The sequence below is a fragment of the Pongo abelii genome, chromosome 9 (genome assembly GCF_028885655.2).
Source record: "Pongo abelii isolate AG06213 chromosome 9, NHGRI_mPonAbe1-v2.0_pri, whole genome shotgun sequence".
NCBI classification, from domain to species: domain Eukaryota; kingdom Metazoa; phylum Chordata; class Mammalia; order Primates; family Hominidae; genus Pongo; species Pongo abelii.
The window spans coordinates 30,590,762-30,617,522 of record NC_071994.2 but is presented as its reverse complement, the minus strand read 5'-3'; the positions used below and the strand labels follow the sequence as shown (position 1 = coordinate 30,617,522).

At 35.8% G+C, this 26,761-nt stretch overlaps 1 protein-coding gene across 14 annotated transcripts in view; it reads left to right on the top strand.

Moving 5' to 3' along the window:
- IFTAP (intraflagellar transport associated protein) overlaps positions 1-26,761 on the top strand; it is a 63,548-nt gene that overhangs the window by 11,302 nt on the left and 25,485 nt on the right. For 11 of the 14 annotated variants that reach the window (XM_002821872.2, XM_054524486.2, XM_009246457.3 and 8 more), the window contains 2 exons: positions 4,527-4,685; positions 25,669-25,823. In XM_002821872.2, coding sequence (XP_002821918.1) covers positions 4,550-4,685; positions 25,669-25,823 — 291 coding nt within the window. In that variant the 5' untranslated portion in view covers positions 4,527-4,549. The remainder of the gene's footprint in view (positions 1-4,526; positions 4,686-25,668; positions 25,824-26,761) is intronic. The other 3 variants (XM_009246461.2, XM_009246462.2, XM_009246463.3) reach the window with 1 other exon arrangement.

The following is a 26,761-nucleotide window of genomic DNA, read 5'->3' as shown; positions in this document are numbered from 1 at the left end:
TAGCTTCATTATTTGATAGCAGAAAACAAGACTTTAGGGAGGTTATATGATTTTTCTATCTCTCAGTGACTTGGTAAAAAGTGAACCCTATTCCTAACCAGGCCTGTGGTCTTCAAGTGAAGTGTAGTAGTCCAAGGAGCAGTGCATGCTCCCTGTATTTCCTTCTGGGGGCCGTGATTGTGAAAGTGTTGCTTGTGATTTGCCAGCAGATATTTATACACATTTACTTATCACAAGACGTTTTGAGTCTTTCATGTGGAGCTCAAAGCCTTAAAACATAAAAACCAAACCAAAACAAAGAATTCTGTTACCCAGGCAAGTGTCTCTCTCTCTCTCCCCCTCTTTTTCTTTTAGAAAAATACTTCATGATAAAAACACAAAAGTATGTGAATGGTAATTGAAAAAGCATTGCTTCCTTTTAGAAACCCAGTAGGATTTGCATAAACCACTTGGCTGTCTGATAAGTCATTATCTGTTCTGTCAGTCCCTGGGGACTTTTAATATTAGGTTTATATTTTTATAGAAAAGGCAAGTTCTAAATTTGAAGATGGGTATTGTTAAACTCTTCAAATAATGACAGTTTGTGAAACTGCATGTTCCAAAAGTCCTTTAAAAAGTCAATAAGGCCAGGCGCAGTGGTGCACGCCTGTAATCCCAGGACTTTGGGAGGCCAAGGCAGGCGGATCACCTGAGGTCAGGAGTTTGAGACCAGTCTGTCCAACATGGCGAAACCATGTCTCTACTAAAAATACAAAAAAAATTAGCCAGGCATAGTGGCAGGTGCCTGTAATCCCAGCTACTCGGGAGGCTGAGGCAGGAGAATTGCTTGAACCCGGGAGGCAGAGGTTGCAGTGAGCCGAGATCACATCAACAGCGATACTCTGTCTCTAAATAAATAAATAAATAGGCAATAAAAACATGTCATCTCTATATTGGGATAACCACACAAATAAAATTAAAGGCCTAGAAGGATTTTGAATTTGTGCTGGCACAATCTGTTAATTGTTTGCTTTCAGTACTACTGAGATGTGTTGGATAATGCTCAAAATATGCCAGTTTCAGAAGTGGAAAAGAAGTTTAAAGGAATTTCTATTAATACTCTTAAAGCACTATGAGAAGACATTTACAGGAATGGAAACCACAACCTGGCTGCATCTGTTTGGTATTTGTTTGCTGAAGTAACTTACCAAAGATGATTTTAAAGAAGAGATTGATAAAATAAACTGTTGAAATTTTTCTAGGCTCCAATTCTGGAAAAGCAGATTGACGCTGAAATTCTTGTAATAAAGTATACATCCTACTGTAGTGAAATAATAGCCACCTTTGAGTTTACTTATCATTATTTACTGTCTAGCTACTGCAAACACAGTTTATTCAGCTTTGCATTGCTAAAGCCTGGCGGTGTTACAAGTAAATGTGCATAAGCCATAACCGATGCTTTTTCATGTATCTAATTTTTTGAGGTACAAATAGCTTGAAACAGTTTCTTTTGTTTTGAGTTGGTATCCGGCTACACTTTTAATTTTCACTCAGTCCTCTACAACTCCACGCTTTATCTGGGGTTGTAATACATGAGGAATTATCTTGATTTACCTTTAGGTAACATTGCTGCCTTCAAAGTTGAGTGGGCACAGTTGTAACATGTCTTTGTGTAGGCAAAGGACAGAATAGCAAGACTGATCCATCATCATCATCATCATGGCTAACATTTTTTGAGATGCCATGCGTACTCATTTAATTTTCATAGTAATCTTGTGAGGCATGTGTAGTTTCACGATTATTTAAACTCTCAGGGTCAGATGTGCTTGAGAATTCAGAACTTTTTGGAGTTTAGAAAGGTAATCAGTGCATGTGCCATATATTATACAAAATCTCTAGGCTGGTTCTGGGAAAGCACCTTATATGCAAGCACATTGGTATTTCTACAGGAAAATATATGAATAGTAACGCTGAGTAGAATAAAAGGCATAAGTACTCTCATGTTAATTCAATCAGGTCTTGTCCCCAAATGCATTTGGGCATTATCTTATGAAATTTTTTTTTTTCCTGAGCTTTTTGGTATTTTGGAATTGAGGTTAAGGAAATACAGACCTGTACAGTTGTAATCCCCCCCTTTTCTTTTTATTTTTTTTGAGACAGAGTTTTGCTCTTGTTGCCTAGGATGGAGGGCAATGGTGTGATCTGGGCTCATCGCAACCTCTGCCTCCCAGGTTCAAGTGATTCTTCTGCCTCAGCCTCCCAAGTAGCTGGGATTACAGGCATGTGCCACCATGCCTGGCTAATTTTGTATTTTTAGTGGAGACGGGGTTTCTCCATGTTATTCAAGCTGGTCTCAAACTTCCAACCTCAGGTGATCCACCTGCCTTGGCCTCCCAAAGTGCTGGGATGTAATCCCTTTTTATAGATATGGGGAAACAGAGACACAGAGAGGTCAAGTAACTTGCCCAGTGCTACACAGTGAGTGGCAGAGCTGGGCTGTGACTATACAGCTGGGCTGTGACAGAATAGGCTAGATCTGCATATACTAAAGTGGTGATATGTCTATGATAACTTATTAAATTAAAGCTGTAAAGAATAACATATAATATGGTTCCATTTTTAGAAAAATATCTATTATTCTCTATAAACATTATAGGAAAAGATTTAGAAGTACATTCTTTAGACTCTTGACAGCATTTACCTCTGATGGTTGGGAACTGGAAGAGTCAGGAGATACTTAAAGGTTTTTATAATTTTATATAATACACATGCTATTTGTATTTTTAAAATGATAAATGTATAAAGGAAAAGTGGGAGAAAAAGTTAACAGATGTTTACTCTTTTTTCAGATAGAAGGAAGCTTGGTGCTCTCCCTTCCTTACATTATTGGAGAAACCCCTACTTTTTATGGTCCCCCATGTAGTATACTGGCTACTTAGGCAGTAATTACATGTCTGCTTTCTGTAGATAATTTTATCAAAGCTATGTAAGAAGAATACTTTATACAGAATGAATGGAGTTTAACAAGGTGAAATATCATAAGTGAAAATGAAGTCCAAACTGTGCTTGGATTGAGGCATTGTGTCTTAGCTGACAGGTGTTCAGTTAGCACTGTGCTAAATGAATGACAATGTGGAATGGCCACTACCAGTGTGAATGTGAGCTCTAGCTGTATAGCATGAGTGGAATATTGAGAATGTGAGTTAGTCTAATCTCATCGTTTCTGGAGTCTTGTGTTCAGTTGTGGATGGTATATATAAAGGGATGCAGTCAATGTGAAATTTTTTCCAGATAGATTGATCAAGAGGATTTAAGGACTTGAAACCATGTCATATAGGGCACAGGTGAAATAATTGAGCAAGTATAGTTTAGTGTTTTGCCAGCTTCTAGCAATACTTGACTGTTGTACTTGCTCAAATGAGTAATGTTAGCTTAGTATTGATTGACTGCCAGCTCTATGCCACATCCTGAGCTATCAAGCATTTGGGATACAAAGATGAAGAGATGTGGACTCTGCCTTTTATGTCTCGAGTCTAGTAGAGAACACAGAAATGTACACAACTGTTTCCAATACAGCATGATAAATTTAACAGTAGATCCTAGTACAGAAGCAGCACAGATAAATTAAGATTAACTCTTCCTGCAGTAGTGGGAGATGGGAGGATAAAGTCTTCAGAGAGAAATGGAATTCTGAGCTGGGTTTTGAAAAATAAATTTGTTTCAGTGAATGAAATGAGAAGATTGACAAAGGATGGCATAACCTTGTTCAAATATTTGAAAAGATGTCATGTATAAGAAAGACTGAAATTTTTCAGTACAACCTTAGGGGCTCAGAAACCAGTTGGGGTAGAGTACAGGAAGACAGATTTAGGCTTAATTTTAAAAGTTTTTAACAGAGCTGTCCAAAGGCTTTTTTGGAATGCTCAGTTACCAGTCCCTGGATGTGTTGATGCAAAGGCAAGTCAACTGTTTGTCAGTAATAGTAGGGAAGGGGGGGCGGGGTCACCCGATGAATAGAGTGACAGATAGTGAAGTGTTTAAAGGCATGGTTTCTAGGATCAGACTTCTTGAGCTGGCCTTTCTCCATACTGACTCTGTGACCTTATCTAGGACTGTTATGATAACTAACAAAAGAATTGCTCAGAACAGCACCTGGTACACTGTAACTGCTAAATAAGTCACTAAGCTATTGTCATTGGATGGGTCGTTAGTCGAGTACTCTTTAAAGTTCCTCCTACCTTGAAAGACTTTGAGTTTCTAATTGTGTAATTGGATGACAATATTCATATGAATATATGACAATATTCTTATGAATTAAGAAGATAGTAATGAGCAGACTGAAGCAAAAAATAAAATTGTGATAGTTAATAATTCAGCAGCAAAGATATGAATAAAACTCTAGTCTCTTGAACTAGAGGTCATTGCTCTAGTAACTATCTTGATCTTTGTTTTGGAGCCTTGGAATTTTTCAACCTACCCATCCAGAATATTTTCAAATGGGCTGATATTGCCTGATTCTCTCTAGCTGGTATTTTTCTGTCTTGCAGATACTGTGGCCTCATGAATAGGAATGTCTGCCCATATGTCAGGATTGGAAATAATGGATGAAGATCAATTAATCAAAGAAGTCTTGGATAAATTCCTTAATTGTCATGAGCAAACATGTGATGAAGAATTTCTGAACACTTTTACTCATCTTTCACAAGGTAAAATGGAGAAGTAAACTTTCTGCAGCAATGGAGATAAATAATTTTATTATAAGTGTATGTTTTTGCTTCCTCTTAAGAAAGACTATTTAGTGAACATTCATTCCATTCGTTTATCAGGTAATTCTTACTAGGGCACTCGTGACTGATGCCCTAATGTTACTGATGATATAAATACCAGTCTTCATACATCCAAGAGTTGTGTGATGGTGTCAGAGCCACAGAATTTGATAACTAAAAATGACTTGAGAAATCATTTAATATAATCCTTTTATTTTTTAAGAAAGCCAAATGCAAAGAGTAGAGATTGTTAAAAGCCTACTTTAAAAAATTTCAAAGAGAAATAGTATAGTATAGACTATGGGATTACACTGCACACTTGTGGATCCTGGGATCACAACTTACTGGCCATGTGATCATGGGCGGGGGTAGTTTTTGAGTAAAAGAGGAATAATAATTGTACTTCTCTCAAACGTTGAGAAAGGTTAATTGAGATAATCCATGTGAAACTCTTAGTGTAGTGACTAATACATAGTAAGTACTTACTGAATGTTAGGTATTGGTATTGCTGTTGTGATGCTGCTGCTGCTGCTGTTGTGGTTTCTGTAGAATGGAAACAACCCTTTAGACTGGATGTGATGAGGCCAAACCCATGTTGTGTTTTTCATTATTCGTTTTGTTTCCCTCATCTAGTGTTATTGCTTATTAATTGAGCCAACATTTGAAAGTTGGGTAATTTTACACGAAAATCTTGATTTGTGTTTTTTTTTGGGGGGGATCCAGTGAGAAGATCTGTTACTTCCTCATGGCAATATCAGCTAGAGCCCTGGAGCCCCTGCCCAGTGAGCTCCTTAGTTTGTCATGCTCTCTGGCACTCACACAGTCTAAAAATGTGAGCTTACATTGTCTGCTTCATTCATTCAAGTGGTCCCCTAGGCATTTGAGTTGTTATCTTCCTTCTGGGTTCTGCTTCAGATTGCCATCAGCTTGTTCTCAATCTTGATCCTTTCTGGGTCATTGATCCACACTTTTGAGACCATTGGTTCTCTACCTAGCTATACATTAGACTCACCTGACTTGCTTTTAGAATGTATTGACATCAGAGCCCACTCTAAAACTCAGCTAGGATCAAGGGATTCGTATTTTATAAAAAAAAAACCTCTTCTGGTGCTTCTAATATGTACTCAAGGGTGAGAACAGGGAGTTCCATAATCTCTGAGGTCATGACACTCTTAAGATACCTGACTTCATGATTTGAGTAATGATTCATGTGTCCCAAAGAAATGTAAAACAAGAGTAGTAGTTATAAGGAAATTATAGTTATAATGTATAAATGTAAAAGAAGAGTAGTAGTTATAATGAAAAGAAAATGTGATTCTAACCTGTTTCTTTTATCAGGCAAGATATAATATAGTTGATATCTGTTTTGTTTACACTTAAACAAAAAACAGATGTGGTGGTTTTTGTTTATACTTAATGGAAATGAAAAATTTAGGAACTAGCTAGTTAACTTTGGGGCTGACTGTGAATGATCTGTTTGGACATAACATGTAGATCAAATTAATCTTGATAATGACCAAATTATCTTTTAGTCTGTGAACCTGGGTTTAGGAAGATACCTGCTTTGTTCGAGACTAATGATTTAGTTTGTGTTTTCTGGACCCAAACAGCAGTATGAATGGCTGTGGTGGGGTGGTGGAGACAAGGGTAAAATTGGAAGAATTAATGAATTTTGGTATGCTAATGACATTTTGATAATTCATATTATTTTGGAAATAATTTGTAAGACTGACTTTATTTTTGTACCCTAGAAGAATAAAAACTTTTTGCAAGGACTTTGATATATTTAAGGGGTTATAATACATTTACTTTTGTGAAAAGGAGTCTTATTCTGTTTTCAAATTCCCGTATGATCATTGCATGCTGAGAAAGAAACTGTTGCAGATGTGATAACTTCATTTTGGGTTCAGTTTTGGACTCCAAATTGATCTGAAATAAATGATGATGCAAGTCACATAAACTGCATCTTCAAGCACACTAATTGTTTTTTTTTTCTTCAAAATATCCCTAGGCACCAGTGCACATTATAAACTAATGACCTGAAAAAATTCCTCTTAAAGCACAAAGAGTTATGAGTGTAAAAATGTGTCTTAAATCAGTAAGTGTCCTTTTTTCCCTTGAAACATTTAAATACCTTCTGAGAAACCAGGACTTAGGGACAGGCCTAAGAGTTGAGTGATAGCCAGCAGAATTGATCAAGGTAAATGTGGTTAGTTCTGTTTAAGAAAGGCATTGAAGCTGTATTTCCAAAATTCCTATTTTCCCTGTTTCTTTCCAGGCCCTTCATTTGTCTCAATGTGTTTAGTTGTTTTGTTGATACACACTGAGCCTTTTCTCTGTTAAAGTGGTTATCACCATGCATACTTATGTACATTTCTTTAGTAAGTTTAGTTTGTCAAGTCCATTACCATTTCCACTGATTGACTGTTCTATTTATTTTTATAATAGTTATACACCAGAATGCTTATGGGATTCATTTTCTTTCTAAGAGTGTTAAAAGGGTCAGTAATCCTCTGGAAAAAATTAAATTATAGCCTTGTTGAAAGAAATTCTCATTACTGCCTCAGACTCTTGGAAAACATTTGGAAACTGTTAATATTATAGCATAATTCTCACTACAGTACATTTATGTTGATTACTTTTTGTGGTTTTTTCTTTTTTAGAGCAGCTAAGTTTTTAAACCATGGTACATGTTTGATAGTAAAGACAATGTTCTATCAAAATGTTTAGAGACATTAATTGTTAGTTTTAAATGGCCAATTATAAGTGAATTCTCAATAGCATCTTCAGTTCAGGAGGGTAAATCAAATTCTAAGATATGTATTAGAAAATTAGCATGCAGATTTTTTAAATAATTGGTAAAGACATCGTTATGTTGTTGACATTGTGGACAAAGATAAGCAGCTAAGTTTCAATCTTTTGTATCTCAGTTTCTCTGTGAATGTAACTAATTTATAGGACTTTCTAGAATATCTGTTTAAAAGGAAAAAAAGGCTTCTTTCTTCTTGCCTGTCATATTGCTATCATGTTTTCTAGGTTATAGAAACACTGATGTGAATACTTATATTTGATTTTTTATTTAATTAATTCATTAATTAATTCTGTGAGTGTCTTGTTATGGTCCAGATATCATTTTAGGTGCTGAAGATTAAAAAGTAAATAAAATATAGTTTGTGTTCTCAAGCACTCATAATCCAGTGGTAGAGATAAATAAGCAAGCAGGAAATTAGACTAATGCATGATAAGTATCACAGTGGAGACTGAGAGCTTATAGGAAGGCCACCCAACCTGTGGTTGGAGGGAGGGCAATAAAGTCTAGTCATCAGAGGGGCCGCTTGAGATGAGTCTAGGATAACTACTGAACCCAAACTTGCCTTGGGCTTCAAGACATTAAGTAGAACCAGGAAAGTTTGACAGAAAAGAGCTGAAACTGAAAGATGTTAAAATGTCTCCGTTGGTGATGGTTGTTTGGGTCACGGTTGCATTGATTTTAGTATTGATATATCTCTATCTCCTTTAAAAAATATGTCTTCAAAGCGAATATGTAGCCTTGTTTTAGTAAAGTTTAGAGTTACTTCTAAACTGCTGAAAGAAAAAGGCAATTTCTTTTAATTGCCTTCCACACCAGGATTACCACATGATCCCATTTTGGAAGCATTTGCTCCCACCTTTTAGAGTGGTAATTACTGCTCGTGTTGCTGTCACACAGAAATTGTATACTTAAGAAGCCAATGACTTAGAAATTGACATTAAATCTTTTCAACTCCATTTTGTCACATATGGTAACTGTCGGGAGTTACAGTAGTTATTTCCAAATCTCTCTTTCTCTCCCTTACATGCCTAGGATCCAGCTTTCCAAGTGATTCTAGAGTTTTTATATTGCCACATAATAACAGCTTTCTATTCACTGCCATAGTTGTCTATTTTAACCTGTTTTCTTCTGTGTAGATCAAAGATTTTATTTCAGATTTTGATGTGTAATTTCGTTCCTAGTTTTCTTTATGCTATTCTCATTTCACTTGCAATACTTTGTGCTTTTAGCATTTTATTGTTCTTTTAACATATCTTTGAAAAAAATTCCTGTCAACTCAACCTCCCTTTTTCTCTTCATACTTGTAAATATTTGAATTGATTTTCCTATTAGGTAGAACATTGTGTGTCTGAATGTTCAGGACAAATGGCTATGCCTGTGGCTTTATAAATTGGTGGAGGGCTGGCCTTTGATAGTTCCAAACTCTTGGAGTTTCAACACCATTGAATAGGTTTCAGTTTTTCTCAGATTTTAATAATATTGTATAATCATGAGATTAATCTATATTTACTTAATTCACATTGAGTTATTTAAGGAGCGATGCCAGTACTTTTCCAGCATTACAAATTTCATGAATGGTGTAGTAACTGTATGATTTGTGATCATACAGGCCTGCACTGTCCAACACAGTAGCTACTAGCAACATGCAACTATTGAGTATTGAAACATGGCTAGTGCTACCCAGGAACAGAGTTTGAAATTTTAATTACTTTAAATTAATTTAAATTTAAATAAAAAACTGATATTCAATTCATTTATTAGAAAACTTTAAAAGGTGTTTGGGACAACTTAGGTAGGTGAATCTGTTTTTTTAAAATGTAAATTTTATGAAATCTAAATCAAGTATTTCTGATGAAAATTTACTATCTGAATTGAGACATGCCATAAGCATAAAACATACACTGGATTTTGGAGACTTGTATAAAAATAGAATGTAAAATATCTCAATATTTTTATATTGACTATATTTGAAATGATAATATTTTAGAAAATTGATTTAAATAAAATATATTATTAAAAATGACATTACTTTTTATTTGTATATATATTTATTTGTATATATATTTATTTGTATATTTATTTTTTTGTATATTTATTTGTATATTTATTTTTAACATGTCTACTTGAAAACTTAAAACCACATATGTAAGCAGCTCTACTATAGACAAGTAGTTCTCAAACTTGGCTGAATATCAGGAAGACTTTTGTGATGGCAGACTTTTATAAAAGTATAGGTTTCCAGGCTTTTGGCTTATTAAATGAAACTATAAACTTTTATATAAACTTTGTAAACTTTTGGCTTATTAAATGAAACTATAGCAAGGGGTCTAAAATTTTTATATTCTCAAGGCTCTCTAGGTGATTCTGATGTACCACTAGTTTTGAGAACCACTGATTTAGGCTACAGATTCTCATAAGGCAGTCTGTTAAAAAGCAGAGCTGTCTGTACTGCTTTAAAATACCAGATGATTGCTTAAAGTGTGTTTCTGTTTAAATTGTAGAATTGGCAGAGACTGTCTAGTGCTCTTTATTTTAGATTCATTTATGGATACATTACTAAGTATTTGTCTCAAGTAACTTATTTAATTGCCACAATGATGCAAAGAATTAGCTATTATTCTTCCTTTTTATAGCTCAGGGAACTGAAAGTCATTGTAGATTAAATAATTTGCCTGAGGTCAGATCAAGGATTCAAACTCCAGACATCTGACCCTCCTCTGTACAATTATACCTCTCTCATGGAAACATCTGGGAGTGAGAGATTGTTAAAAAACAAGTCTAATATTACTACTGATAGAAGCTGACATTTATTAAGTTCTAGGGATTAGTGCTTAGCTCTTCACATGTATCATCTCAATTAATCATTATAATGACCTAGTGAGTTTTTCTTACATTTTAATTTTTATCATTTTATTATTTTTAACTTACAGATGAGGAAACCAAGGCATAAAGTTAGGTAACTTGCTATTATGGACTGAATTGTGTGCCTCCCAAATTTACATGTTGGAGCCCTAACCCCCAACGTGGACTATATTTGGAGATAAGGCCTTTAAAGAGATAATTAGGGTTAAATGAGGTCATAAGGGTGGGCCCTAACCCAGTATGACTGGTGTCCTCATAAGAAGAGATGGAGTTAGACTATAGTCCTAGTCAGATTTCAAAGCCCACACCCTGAACCACTTTGTTCTCTGCCTTCGTAGGGCATCGGGCAGTTCTCAAGACCTGGGGTCACTGGTGTGTAGATAATATATGCCAACAGGAATGGATGTGCTACCTCAAAATACACTTACCCTGTCTTCTCTAGAGCATCAGCTCCATGCAGCTGATGTCTTGTGGGTTTTCCCCACTATTACACTAGTGTCTAAAGCAGTGCCTGGTGAGGCAGAATGTGTAGATGCTTAAATATTGGTTGAATAAATGCAGTGAAAAGAAGAGAATACAGAATGACAGGCTGGCAGACAGAAGGGCCTTAGGTACAAGCCTGAGGAACACTCACATTTAGTGGATGGCACAGAAGGGAGAGCCTGAGAAGGAGGCTGCGTAATGATGCTCAAGTTTGGATTTTGATATACTATGTAATTGGGAACCATAGTAGAATTTTAAAACAAACAAACAAAACCCAATAATACACATTGCTTGTGATTTTGAAAGATAGAGCAAAGAAGAAGTAGAGAAACATCAGGAGTCAGGGAGACTAGCTGGGGGCTAAGCAGAAGTACATCGCTGGAGGTCTGGACTAGGGTAGTGGGGGAGAAAATGGAAAGCAAAAGGGCCTAGGAGATGCTGCCAGTGAAAGAATGACTGACAGCACTTAGTAACAGGGTACTGGCAGAGGATTAAGGAGAAGAAAGAGTCAAGGAAGAGTCACAAGTATTTTGCCTGGGAGATACTGAGGCCCACAGAGGCCAAGTGACTTCTTCAAAGTTACACAGTTCTCATTTCAGGAGTCGTTTAATTTTTTTTTTTTCTTTATTGAGCGCTGGTTCTGTCAAGAGCTTAGAATCTTGGGTTGGGATTTGGTTTACACTTCTGGACTGATAAATTTTGAGTTGTCATTTCAGCCAAAAGAATATCACTACTCATACTTGACAGCTTCTAAAAAATATAATTAAAAATGAAACCGGTGACAGCACATAAAACAACACATTTCCGAAGTTGACATATCATCTTGGTCCCCAAAGCTATTTTGAATTTGAACATTAGCAATGCATCTTTAAACTTCCATGAGGGTACAAAGAGAGGCTTTTCCCAATCTGAAGAATGAATTTAAAATCTGCTGTAAAAAAATACCACAGAGAAAAATATAGAAAGCAGCTGGCCCTCTTACCAATTTCAGAGCAGGAAAGGAATTTCAGTAGAGCATAAAAACAGCTTTCTCTCATAAAAGAAAATGCAACAAGAAAAATAATCCTTGCTGTGTAGCCTTTTGCAGTTATTTTCTGTCGTGTGTTAGATAGAGACCAGAGGGCTTAACGTTGTTTTGATACCCTTGCATCTGGCAGATTGCCTGTCAGAGGAAGTTGGAAACGAACTGACCAGCTTTATGCTTCCAGGTGGCACTGAAGCCACATTTTCAGTGCCGTTGTTATCAGTCATTTAATTCCCTACTGAATATTGAGTGGTGTTTTTAGTTCACAGGCCATTTGCAGTGCCTTTCTGTTTCCTTTTTAACGTTAGCCACATTAAGAAAAAAAAAAAGGCAACTCGGGAAGCGCTTTTGCAAATGTGAATTTAACAGTAAAGAGAAGATAATTGAAAATATCATGGCAAATAGCAATAAACTTACTTTAACTGAAGACATAGGCCACGGGACGTAGGCCATGGGGATAGTGTTACCTCCAGAGAAATTTGCATAAGACGTCATATAAGGATTGGCTGATAAAAGTAACTAGGCAATTAAAAAAATTAATTAATCTTGCATCCCAAGGGAGCGAGTAAGGAAGCGGTGTTATTTGAAAGCTTTTTATTGATGTGTTTTTTAGTATTGCCAAAAAGAATAAAAGGATAAGAAAAAATGTTGATAGTTTTATATTGATCATAAATTCAGTAACTATGTGTATGTAATCTCTTTATCACAACATAACATCAAACATTACATAGAACACTGAAGGAAAAAAATATTGAATGAAGTGAACTAATTTATAGCAGAGTCCTGTGGAGGAAACAGCATCAGCAGCATTAACCTGTTTTTTCTCTTTCGGGGAACATCTGCAAGCTGTAATTAAGCAATTTTCATTTGTTTCCCTATTTCTTTTGTCATCACTAAATCACTACACTTAGGGAACAAATTGACAAATTATGAAACACACAAAAATTGCTGGTTCAGTTGCAGAAGGAAATTTCCCGTTTCAAATTATGACAGATTTTGAGCTGATCAAGCCATTTTGTTTTAGATATATTAGCATAAACCTTCAGCTGAAGTTGTTATAATTCATATTCATTTCAACATGAATATTTGGTTCATAGATAATCATTTGTTTTTTGTGACTGCTGTAGTTTACATGTAATTGGATAAGGAAAGAAAATGTATTTAAATGTGCATGACATTTTGAATTATAATCATTAAATTTATTTTTGGCAGTGTTTTTAATGCATAGTATTTTGTTCCAATAAATACTTTTTCTAATATGCTTTCTCAGTGAAGACATGGGAATTAAAAATATTTATTTTTCATACATATAAAAGAATCATTTTCTTTGATTCTTTGAAAAGAATAAAATTGTTTGATTTACTTGAAAAGATACACATCTTTTCAATTTATTTATATTTGATATATTTTATGTGTACATATAAATTAGAGAGTTGAACTTTTGTAGACAAATGGGATTTTAAACTTTTACAGAATGAAGGAGAACTACTAATAGCTAAATAAACTTTTAAGGTGGTCATTATCAATCTTTAGCCAATTTGAACAATATTTAAGTGGGTGCATATTTGTTTTATATGCATTTCTCTTTAACTTGAGACATTATTTTTATTCGTTGCTAAGTGTATCATTACTTGCAGGGAAAGGGTAAATTGTTCCACTCGAAACTGAGGTGGTCATAAGACTGTGTCCTTTGATTCAATTGAATGGGCATGTTTCAGATCTGAATGGTTTTAGCAAAATGTTCTTTTAGCTGTGAAACAATAATATTTTCTTTGAAATGGTCAGCTAAACACAAAGGGATACAAACAGGAAACTTTATTTTAACCAAACCCTTATATGAAAATCAAACCACAATCTGTCTAGTATGTGATTTTTAGTGTCTTTTTTTTCCCTTAATTTGGATTCATTCCAGAGGAGGTAGATTTAAGTGATGCCCATCAGCTCACTCTTCTTGCAGTTCATTGCATCCTTAGCACAGAGAGGAATCATTATACCATTTTCATGTGTTTTCCAGACTTAACTTGCCTTTTGCATTCGATTTTGTTGTATATGAACTACTGTTTAGAAGATGTGGGTTGTAGGGAGTCATCTAATTCTGAGTGTTGAGTTTAGTCCGTAATTATAGTGTCAATCCAGGTCTTCTTGCTAATGTTGAGGTCATTTTAGTATTGACGGTTCCTTCTGTGTTTTAAGCATTGAGCTAGAATCTGGGAATACTCAGATGAACAAAACAGGATCCCTACCCTAGAAGAGTTCATCAGCTGATATGTCATTCCTATTGCAATCTGCTTATACGGGATGGTGTGATTCCCAAATGCTCTAAATGTGTGAAGGCAGAATAGCAATCTATATGTTTGTAGATTGTATAGTTAGAGGTTGATTTGGTAAGGCAATATTAACTATTTTCATAGTATTGATTAACATCATATCCAGAATATTGCCATTGGTTTTGGGGTCTCAGTTTTAGATTGAATAAACAGTCTATGAGTTAATAAAATAACAATAAGAATGATTAGAACAGTGGATTTTCAGACTTTTTCCTTCTTATTTTACTTTAAGCTCTTATTCTATTTTTTTTGTGTGTGTGCGTGAAGGCTGTCCTGGAATTTCCTGAAAAAATGAGAGAATGTGAAAGACATGTATAATTTAAGTCTCCTCTTGAACTGCTCTAATGCAACATGCCAATGTTTGAGTCCTATATTATTGCAAATGTGTTCAGCAGATGTTATTCTACTTTAGAAAGTTTGAAAACTTCTTCTAAGAAGTGTTTACTTTTTAAAAAAGAGAGAAAAATTACTCCTCCTAACTTTCTCCAATGTAGGTGAGTTAAAGAAGTTGCCTTAAGTAAATGCAACTTTGTGCGGGTAGGCAATAGGACATGATCTTAGGGTAAAGGAAAATCTTTTAGGTTGCAGATATTTAGTTTTATGAATAATTTACTATATTGCTTTTATATTTCTCATTTTGTTACTGGCAGGGCCAGTGTAATGGGAAGGGACACTTCTTGGATTCAGAAGACCTGGGTACTAGTCTAGGCATATATGAATTTCTTAAGACCACAGACCTGTCACTTACTCTCTGAATCTGTAAATCAGGGCTAATTCTGCCTGTTTGGTATGTCTCAAATGGCTGTGGTGAGAATCAGATGAAATACACATGAAAGTATTTGGTAAATTTTAAAGACTTACTCATGTATAAAGTTTTATGATTGGGGTTCTATTTCTCTAATATGAAAGAGAAAAACATCAAGGTTAAATATGAAAGGAATCTTGAATGTAAATATAAAAAATGTAAAATATTGTCTACAGTGTTAGTTGTTTATACCCCATTTCTTGAAGTAGTTAAAACCAACTATGTATAGTACATATTGTATTGTGTACATGTACATAGTATATTGTATGGTGTAAGAGTACAATTCAGGGAATGATCCTACACTGGCCTCTGGTGGATGGATGCAATACTGTGTCTACACATAATCATCAGGCAAATGTATTTACGTGCTTTGACCAAAGATAAAGTATCAGATTCTTCTTTTTAATTATCATTGTTAGATTTTACTTCATGGAATCTTTACTTGGGAATTTTACCTTATGTACGAATCACCTGGAAGGTACTTATTGAAAAGCAGATTCCTAGGGATCTTGCCCCAAGATTCAGTAGTTCTACTAGTGTGCAGATCAGAAACTTTGACTTTCAGACCAGCTTTGAGAAAATACTCTAAATGAAATCAGGGAGGAGTTTAGGGAGATAAATGAATTTTTCAACACTTTCTGTCCATTTTTGTATGTATTATATTTTTTCTATGAATAAGGTCTGTAGCTTTCATGAAATTGTGACACTGCCCCCCCCACTCAAAGCATAAGAACAATTATTTTACTTTAAATATGACATTTTTGTTGAATGTCACCATTGGATATTATTTAAAAGGCATTTTGACAGTGGAAAAGGATGATGGGTTATAGGAATAATTTTACTGTGATCTTGCTGATCGCTAATACAGAGGCTAGGATATTATAGCTTACAGAATTTTAGGGTGGGCTTTAGTTTGGCACACGTTCTGTCCCAAGTCTGAAGGATTATAGTGCATGTGTCTGTAGGTCAAAGCTACTCCATCACAGGGAAATGTCCTTGCTACTTTTGTCTATTGCTGCCAGAACTGTGATCTTTGTGAGTGTTTTGCCTTTAGCAAGTTCACAGACAAGAGACTAGGGAGACCACACAGGCTGTGGAGGCATCTCATTGCCTGTACTTTTAGGAAATGCCCCTCCAATCATTTTGCTGTTTCTGGTAACTTTTCTGTTGTATATTTCATACACGAAGGTCCTTGGTAGTTTTAAAGACGTACACAAGAGTAGAATTTTATGATTAGGGTAATTATTTGTGATTTAAAAGAGGGACATCAAAGTTAAATATTAAGAGAATCTTGACCTACAATAGAAAAAAATGTAAAATTATATATATGTGTGTATATATATGTGTGTATATATATATATTTTTTCCTCCTTCTTCATTATTTCCAGGAAAACCATTTTAAGAAGGAAGAAGATGCATGTAGGTATTCTCCCTAGATTGAGGATTAGAAACTTCGTTGGAAGAAATGCTTTTTTGCCTCTACAAATAAAAGTATAGTTTTTAGTTTTTTTATTCGTAGTAGAAAAATTAGAAAATACTCAGAGGCACCAACACCCACACACCCATGCACACACTCGTACCCACACAGACACAGTAAAACAATAAACATACTCTTTCTATAGCAGTAGAATTTTTATCTACTGTATGGCCAGCCAAAATAAAGATTACATCCTAGTCTTCCTTGAAGCTGGGTATAGTCATTTGACTAAGTTTGTGTCAATGAGATGTGAAGGGCACTGGTATATGCAACTTCTGGGTCATATCCTTAAGACACGTGCCGCTATTTCTTTTTATCCTTTTCCTCCTGGCTGGAAATTGGGAATCATTACAACAACTCCTTTAGACCCAGACATGGAGGCCATGTGCTTAGGATGACAGAAAACTCCAGCAGCCTGAATCCCTGGGTCATTTCATGGAACAAAGCCTACCCACGTTTCCTAAACTGTTACATGAGAGAGAAATCAAATTCTTGTTTCAGCTGCTCCATTTTTTGTGCTTCCTTGATATGGTAGCTGAAATAAGCCTTAGCTAATTACAGAGAAGTGAGGTGTGTGCTTTCTTTTTCCTTTTCTTCATCCTCTTGCTTGGAACAAGGGTGTGGGGGGTTGTCATCCTGGACCATGTGGAGAAGGTTGGTGCTGTAGTCATGGCAGAGTAGAAAGATAGAAGCCTGGGTCAGATGACTTTGTGGAGCAGAACAATCATATTATCCTCGGATTATCTGTATCTCTTACTGTTGCATGAGCAAGAAATAAACTTCCATTTTGTTTAAGCTGTTGTTACTTTAGGTGTCTTTTTATGTAGGCAAACTTATATGCAGTTAACTAATAAAGTCATAGTCTATTGTCCTGTAGATAAACCATTGTTGTATGCATCCTTTCTGAAATTTTTTATGTTTATTAATATGTATATATGTATTCAGTTATTAGTTAAGAACATGGAAGTTGGAGACAACTGAGATTTGAATCTAAACTCTGTTACTTTCTAACTAGGTGGTCTTGGGAAACTTACTTAACATTTCTGAGCTTCAGTTTTATCATGTGTAAAATAGATATAATAACTTCTACCTCATTAAGTTGTTATTAGGATTAAATAAAAAATATATAAAATGCACGTAAATGTGTTTATATTTATAGTACCTGAATTATTGTAAAGGCTCAACCTAATATTTTCATTCATTTATATATTCAGCAAATTTATTATAATTATTTTATAAAAGTGGGCTACTGCTACACATAGTTTTTGTAAATCGCTTTTTTCCCCTCACCACTCTACAGATAAGAAGTAACTTGCTTTTTCATGTAACATTATGTTATGAACACCTCATAGCAATAAATATTATTTACCAGTGTTTTGATGACTTCCTGGTATTCAGTTGTATGGATATTTGTTTAGCCATTCTCTTTTTGCTGGACATTTGAATTATTTCTAATTTTTGGCTATTACAAATGATGCTACATTGCATGCCCTCATTCATTTGGTAAATGTTTGTTGAATATCTACTGTGTGCTAAATGTTACTCACAGAAGTGAACAAAAGACACAAAGATCATCGCCTTCAGAGAAATTGTATTCTAGAAGGGAGAAACTGAAATTTGTATTCTAGAAAGGGGGAAAACAACCAGAGCACGGTATAGGGAATCATGAGCGCTGGCAGGAGGATTTAGGGTTGCAATTTTATATAGTATGATCTGGGAAGGTAAAATTTGAATAAAGTTGGAATGAGGTGAGTCTGAAGATACTTGAGGCCCAGGGAACAGTGAGTGCAAAGGCCAGGTCATAGCAGCACCTGCCCAGCTGAGGACCAGCAAGGAGGCCAGTGTGGCTGGAGTTGCATGAGCAAAGGTGAAAGGAGTGGAAGCTGAGGTTAGAGGGCATGGAGGTAGGGAAAGATCGGGCATGGATAGCTTTGTAGGTCCTTGCGAAGGTTCTGGCCTTTGTTTATTTGTTGATTGATTTTAGTACCAGCGTCTTTGCACCCTTCTTATTTATGGCATTTGGATACATTTTCACCCATGGAAATGCTGGTTCAAAGATCTGCAAAAATATATGTCCTCGATTAAATACAAATGTTCAAGGGAATAGATCAGACATTTTTGGCTTTGCAGTGAAATCTTCACCCATGTACTTAATCATTTCTGTTGGATACATTCTTAAACATGGAAATGTGAGCTGAAAGATATGTAAAATGTTATGTCTTTGAGTGAGTAAAAATTTTAAGGGACTAGATTATATGTTTCTTATAAGCAGAGACCATGTCATATAATTTTCTTAACTCTTCTTCCAGCGTAGCAGAGTGTTAAGCACATAGTGAACTCTCAGTGTAGAACTTCCTGGTTGAAGGGCTGAATATAAATCTATGTTTCAATCTTAATTGTTACCCATCTTTTAGAGTGGAGAATGAATATTTTACTTTACAGGAACTGTGAGTAAGTTCCTGACAGTGAGATCCCTGCTCTCCTTAGGGATACATTTTAGTGGGAATAGACAAGCAATGAACAATTTAGGAAGGTAATTTCAGATTGTTTCATATAAATTTGAAGAAAACAGGCCATGTGATAGAGTGACCTGATCCTAGGACTCTGATGGTACAGTGGAGATAAGGTGATTAGAGAATTATAGCCTCAATGAGCATCAGCATTTCTACCATTGGGTGTGGAGGGAAGTTAAACTGCATAGTTACCCTGTAGTTTTATTTCGTCATGTGGGGCAGCATGGAATTGGATTAGTGATGACAGTCCTTAGGTCAAACTCAGTATCATAATTAAGGGGGTACAGAATGTGGAAATACTCCAAATGTTTATCAACTGGTGAATGGAAAAATAAAATGTGGTACTATTCATACAATAGACTATTATTTGACAATAAGAAGGGAAGTGCGTACTCCAACAGACAAACTTCAATAAGGTTATGCTAAGGGAAAGAAGTCAGGCTCAAAAGACCACATATCATATGATTCCACTGGTATGGAATATCTAGAAGAGACAAATACATAGCAACAAAAAATAGATTAGTGGTTGCCTGTGGTTGGGAGTAGGAACAGGGAGTGACTGCAAATGGGCTCCAGGCACCTTTTTGGGGTGATGGAATGACCTAAAAATGGAATCGTGGTGATGGTGGTACAACTTTGTATACTTCCTAAAAATCATTGAATTGTACACTTAAAATGAGTGAGCTTTGTCATGTGTAAATTACACCTCAGTAAAGCTGTGGGGAAGTGGAGGTATTGTTCATGGATACTTAGATCCTCCCTGGGTTCTTCACCAGATAAGCATGTGTCCTTGTGATCCTGGGTTTGGCTCAAGAACTAGGAGGATCCTGCTTGTCTGTAAATATTACCTATTAAGAAAATAAATCAATTGTGCATAGACTTGTAAGTTTAACGTAGAAAAGGGCTGTGGTGCAAAAAAGAAACAAACTTGGATGTAACAGATTCTACCTTGTGTTGACATTGTCACCAGCAGCTGTTTCTCTGTTAGGAATTCTGGAGCCGTAGGAGGCTATGCTCAAATATGCTGCATCTGTTCCCAGTGTGGGCTACCTCTTTTGTGGTCTTGACTAATTCATTTGGGAAGGTAAGCTCATTTTATGGGATAGGTATGTGTGGCCTGTTAGCACCAAACTGTTATCTACTTGACAGGTTGCTATCATGCTGTATTTGCACCCACCATCACAGAGATTGTTTAAAAAAAAGTTATCTAGGGCATGCCAAATTATATGTAAAAGTGTAGTACAGATTGCAGTGGAAAGATAACGTGATGATTCTGTGATATCTGGAGAGGAAACATAACCAGTTGGAGATAGTGCCTTCATTTTTGTTTTAAAAACAAAAGAGAACTCACTTGCTAACTCTTTTTTTTTTTTTTCTAAATCTCTTCAGGCCACCATAGCTGAAGCTGCCCTTACTTCTCACCTGGGTTACTATGGTAGCTCCACACTTTCTTGTCTCTAGTACCTGAACCACTTTGATCCATTCTATCCATTTGTCTTCTTAGAGCACAGCTCTAATTGTGACTCCCCAGGATGTAGGTCAAGTACAGAGTTTTTGTCAGGCCCTCCAAATATACCCCGTCCATGTGTCCCCAAATCTTCCTGGAATAATCGGCGATTCTTACTCAGGCCTTGTGTGTTCCCACCTTGAGGGCTTTGCTCATGGAATTTTCCCTTTGTAAAATGACCTCTTCACAGTGCTCACCTGTTGAAATTGTAGCTATCTTTCAAAGCCCAGCTCAGATGCCTTAGTCCTATGTGAAGCCTTTTGTGATTCTCCCAAACCAATTATGATTTTACCATTCTTTGTCTTTGTATCTCTCTTATATCATCTGCCATCGGTGCCTTCTGTTTTGATGGTTTGCATATATGGCTTAACTTCCTAGTTTGTAAACTCTGTAAGGACAACAAGGACTGAGTCTTAACCGTCTTTGTCACCTTGCACATAGTTGATGACCAGAATATAACTTTTGGATTGAATGAGCTCCGTAACTCAGCCACCACACAGAATTTTTTTCTGTCTGAAAATAAGCTTTCAGAAACATTACACTCTCTTCATATTTTTCTCTCTGTAAGTGCCTAACACTGGACATTTCAAAAGTTTCAACTTACTGCTATTGTGTCCCTCATCTGGGGCTTTTCACACACATTTTTCCGGGCCAGGGTTGTGCATTTGTGCCTTGGCATGTTGATGGCTATGACTGTGAATAATGAGTCAATTATCATCCAGCTTCAGGGAAAGCACAGTTATTCCTGACTGGCCAGACTGAGGTAATCCTCTCCTCCCTGTGCCCTTTCAAATGAGGAACATAAAACAGTTGGAATTCAGAGCACTGCAAAGGGAATTTAGACAAAGCATTTGTCTGCCAAATTTAGCTTCTTTGGATTTATTTTGATTTATGATTGATTGGTTTTTAAATTGCTTATTTAGTTCGAATGACTATCGCTCCAGGGGAGGCCAGATACCAAGGAGCATGTGATCAAGAAGCAGTGGAGTGAAGTAGTTTGGCTAGACAAATCAAGAGCAAATATTATTGTCCAGAGAAACATTGCTCTAGGCAAGGAGTATAATGCAAAAATCACGCCCTGACTTTCAGAGTACCCAACCTTGTTATAAGCATGATTGCTTATCCCCTGTTCTCTTTGCAGAAGGATTTTTGCAATTGCCTAGTGTTGCACAGAATTGTCCCCCTATGAATTTTTCCTTCTAGCAATATATTCAATATCTCCTCTCAACTGAGAACATGCTCTTGATTTATATTGCTGTTGACCAGAGTATGGAAGAACAGACACTCTGAGGTTGCTGGCAGATTTGGTTGTGAATTCTAATGTTGGTTGTGCTGATCTGTGAAAATTCTCCTGCAAGTGTGATAATGCTTCTCATTGCATGGGCACTAGTCTGGCTTTTGTACAGATTAATTTGAATTTTTAAACAAGTTTCTTTCAAAATTGAGTTCTTTAAAAATAATCACTTTTATCTGGAAGATGTATAATCAATATGTGGTTAGTGTTTAATTTATCAAGACATCAAAAGTTTCAACCTTTTCAAGGTGTGTAACCTTTTTCTTTGGTCTGAAATTAGACCCTATAGGTGTAGTGGGGGCCTTGTAAGGGTGATCTGTTGGAAGCTTGTCTGTTTGGTATCAAAAGGAAATTGAAATTCCATTGCTTCAGAATAATGAAACCTCGAAAAACCTTTAGAAAAAAACTTTCGTCTCATCTGTATTGAAGTTTTGACTCAGAAATGCCCAAAGAAACGCTTTTTCAGGTCTCAGTAACCTACTTGTTCTCTGAAATATTGCTGTTAGATTTCTAAACCGTATTATGTCTGACACTTATTTCAAAGCAAGAAACATTAGGGATAAGATGAAAGGGTGGAAGAGGACCCTGATGAAAAACAGAAACAGAAGAAGATGAGACGAACACTTGGGTGGCACATTTGGATTTCACCAGGATTACTATAGGAAGCAGCATCTGGCTCTCTAATCAGGCTTTCAGCCACTTCAGATTCTGGGCTGTGCCAGCATCTGCCATTTTGACATTATCATATTGAAAAATAACTTTTTTCCCTATCTCATTGTGCCAAGATATTTATTATTTGCTGGATTTTAAAAACAACGATAAAAGCCTTTAGAAGGAGCACTTCTGGGTCTTAGGAGGGATATAGCATATATTCTTGTGAAACCAATTCTGAAGTTTAGAAAGGAGCCTTAAACTGTAGCTTCTGTCAGAGAGTGAACAAGTTCTTTTCTACATCATCCAGTCTGTCTTTTAAAATGAAAACTTTGTGTTTATAAAAGGAGAATTTTAAAAAGAGTGGATGAGAATTTTTGTTAGATCTGAGATCCCAACAACAGTTCAACATCAGGATCAGAAGCTGAGGCTTCATTATATTTTGCTCTTTATTTCAAAGGAGTTTCGTCTGGTTACCTGTCACATAACCTGGGTGTTTTATTGGAAATAGTAGAGAGTACACTGAGTGATTGTGAGAACAAATAGAACTCCTCCTTGTAGAACATCTTTGATTTTCAGACATTGCTGTGCTTTTCAACTATTTAAGTCAATAGATTATTACAATAGTGTTGTGCTGGGTACATAGTATTTTCTTAGTAATTACTAGGTTTAGGTTATACTTCATTTAAAGGATGAGCAGGAAAAACTGAAACTGTTTCACCTTTTATTAGAATAGAGCACTGAGGCATGGCAGTAGCCACAGGAAGTCTGCTTTCCTTTGAACATTGATGAAGTTTGAGGAACCCTTTCATCCTTCAGTTAACTCCTATTTCCAAGTGTCTCCATGCCTATCTTGTTCTACTCTGCTACCGATGCTTTTTGCCCTAGGACTGATTCAGGACATCTCTGTGGCTGTAAAAGTGGAAGAAATCAGGGAGACTAAGTCCTAAGACCATTTCTTCCTCATTTATCTCATCTTGTATAGGGCTGGCTACTCTAGCATATTCTTAGCAACCCTCCTCACACTTTGCCCAGCACCCTCCAGCCCTCCACCCACAGAAGCCAAGGTTGGGTGCTTTGCACCAGAATTTCCAAGGATTTATTGAGGCAAAAGGCAACGGCCACCTCTCCCACTAGTAGCTAGTTAGAAGTCACTGGTGCTGGTGCAGTAGGCAGTAGTAGAGAGCTGGCCTGAGCTGGTGTTATTTATGGATATGACGTTTTTAAAGAGAACGTGATGCATTTCATACTTGTGTTTTCCCTCTCTGGCTTATTAATGATGTATTATAGATTAGGTCACCTTATTTCTGTTTCCCATCAGTGTATCTGTGTTATGTCCTAAAGATACCCTCACAAGTCTTAATTTCTACCAATGATAGGGTATTCAGAAGCAAACAAATGATGTTAACTGGATTTGTACCAGGCTGTGATCATTACAACAACATGAATCTCACTGATTTTGATGCCATGTACTGACAGGTCAAGAGAAACAAACATGGGCACTGTGCTGGGTTAGGCTATCTGTAACCCCTTCAGTTAGGGATGTTCCTAAGGAACTCACAGATAAAACAATTGCTGAGTCTCTGGAACATTTTTATAGTAGAGGCTAGTAAGGGGAGACTCCAGTAGGATTCTCCAACCCAACAATGGCTTGATTTCTGCCACTTGACTTTTTTTGAATTCCTTTATCACTCTTTTAGTGATCATTGATGTAGGTTCCTCTATTTGCTGTTGTCAGAAGAAGCAAGTTTTAGTTTTGGAATGTACCCTGCACCCTTAGTTCTTCTTTGACTATTGTAAGCCATTCTTCTTTGTCTCCTTTCTGGCTCCCCGCCCCCACCTTTCTGCTTCTTTTTTCTTCTATTCTCTAAAGACCTTTTCTTTTCATTTACTGCATTAATGCAGGAAGCAAGGCACAGTGGTTAGGAGGATAGGTTCTAGAGTCAGAAGGCAGTGTTCAGATCCCCACTCTGCTACTTAACCATCTGTATAGCCTTGAGCAAGTTGCTTTCTCTCTCTGTAGGCCTTGGTTCTCTAATCTGTAAAGTAAGGATAGTAACAGTGTCTACTTTTAGTGGTATTCTGAGGATTAAATGAAATGATTCATGAGATGCTCACAAAAGAGTGCCACTCAATGAATGTTAACCCTGATTATTAATTTTAATATTACTACTAATATTAAAAATAATGTTATGGCTTAAACTATTACCTCAGTGTAATTGATGAACACAGATATTTACCTCCTGTGAAATCTCTCCCAGATTTTAACCTACATTTGCAGCTGCCTTTGGGTCATTTCCACTACAATTTCAACTGGCACTTCAAATGCAATATGGCCAAAGCTAGATTCATTATCTTTTATCAAAATTATTTCATTTTATTTCCCCCACATTTCTTTTAATAGCATCATGATATAATTGTCTTAGTCTCTTAATTTAGGATTACTCTTAGATGCTTTCCTCAGCTTAAGTAGATAATCATGAATGTACATGGATTTAGTACAAAGATATTCATTGTTTATAATTTTAAAGTCAAGAATAAGGAATTGGTTAAATAAACTATCTTACATTTATATAAAGGAGTTCTTGATAACTATTAAAATTACGTGGAATATTCAATAACCTGAAAAGAGATACTGCTGGCAAGTTGAGTTATGTACAGTATGATTCCATTTGGATTTTTAGAAGTGCATGGATACATAAAACATATTAGATAGCCACTGAAAAACTTTGTTGTGGCCTTTCTGGCTTGTAGGATTATGAGTGATTTTCATATTTTACTTTTTCCCCTCATAAGTTTTCTAAAATCATCCATACATTGCTTTCATATAAAGAAAAAATCCCTCAAATTTAGAAAAAGATGGGATAGGTCATGTCTAAGAGTCTCACAAATACTGTATTTTATTAACTTTTTAACAGCGACCAAGAACAGTGCTGGATATGTAATAGGCACTCAATAAATATATGTTGAGTGACATAATGTTATCTTTCTATCCAATTTTAAAAATCACTTTTAACAGTTCAGAGTGCTTAATGCCTCAAGGGTTTGGTTTGTAGAGTTCTTTGAAAAGTATTCTTTTTCGTTGGAAGAAACTTTCTCAATATACACAAAATAAACCAGACTTGGTGTTGTGGATGTTTTCTAATAGTTCATAACTTCTTATTTCAGAGGATCATGTGTCCAAAAGGGAAGTGTTTGGAACTGATTCTTCAGAAAACATTTTTACCTCAGCAAAAGTTACTCATAAAAATGAAGCAAATGACTACCATCTTAGAAATAAAACCATCTTTCTTCGTACTTCATCACAATGTTTGGAAGAACAGGTAATACCAACATAGTACATGTATAGAAACAATCTGAGAAGAAAAGAATTCTTCATGAATCAAAAAAAGGGAGATCCTACTAAACACTAGACAGTTATTACATCTGTAATTCCTAATTCTAGAAGGAGTGCCATTGGGGCACTTTATTGAAAGTCATCATTACATGTATTTCATAATGTTGACAGCTATTGTTTATGATGATAACTGGTTATTCCCAATTTTTGTTCAAAAGTTCTTAAGGATCTACCATCTATAAATTATTGAAATTATTTCTTTTAGCTTGTCTTCTATTTGGGACAAAAGAGTTCCTTTCTGTAATTATCTGTGTAAAATGGGACTTTCTTTCAACTGTCCTAGATTCATCTCTTTCAAACTCAAGGTGGAATCGGTTATCTTGTTTTTCTCTAAGATTTGGTCAATAAATGTTAGATACTCTTTTTCTAATCTTGAAGACTTTATAGACTCTCACATTCTCCTCAGCTATGGTTTTTAATTATCAAGGAATTATAGTGGAAACTGTTCTGCTTTTTAAGTCATTTAAGTTTCTAATTTCTGCTTCATCATGTCTTCTTGCAATATTATTGTCGACAGAATTGTACATTGTGTTTTTTTTTAACAAGGGAACAAAAATCTCTGTGTTAGAAATATGTTTATATACAGCAGATGCCTATAATTCTTTATTTCCTGAACTTGCTTCCAGAGAGATAATTGTGGGATATGAACTTTTTTCACTCTTTACTGGCGATGACTGACCATTGGGATTATATTACATAGAGAGTCTTTAACCAGCATTTGAGAAACAAAGAATGGTTGAATGACATTGTTTTCTAATAACTTGAAAATGTTGTGTTAGCATTCTCTGATTTGTTCATCAGAGGTTCATTGGGATGGGATAGGAGTGGGCAGTATTCCTATTTTACTCATGAGAAGACCGAGGT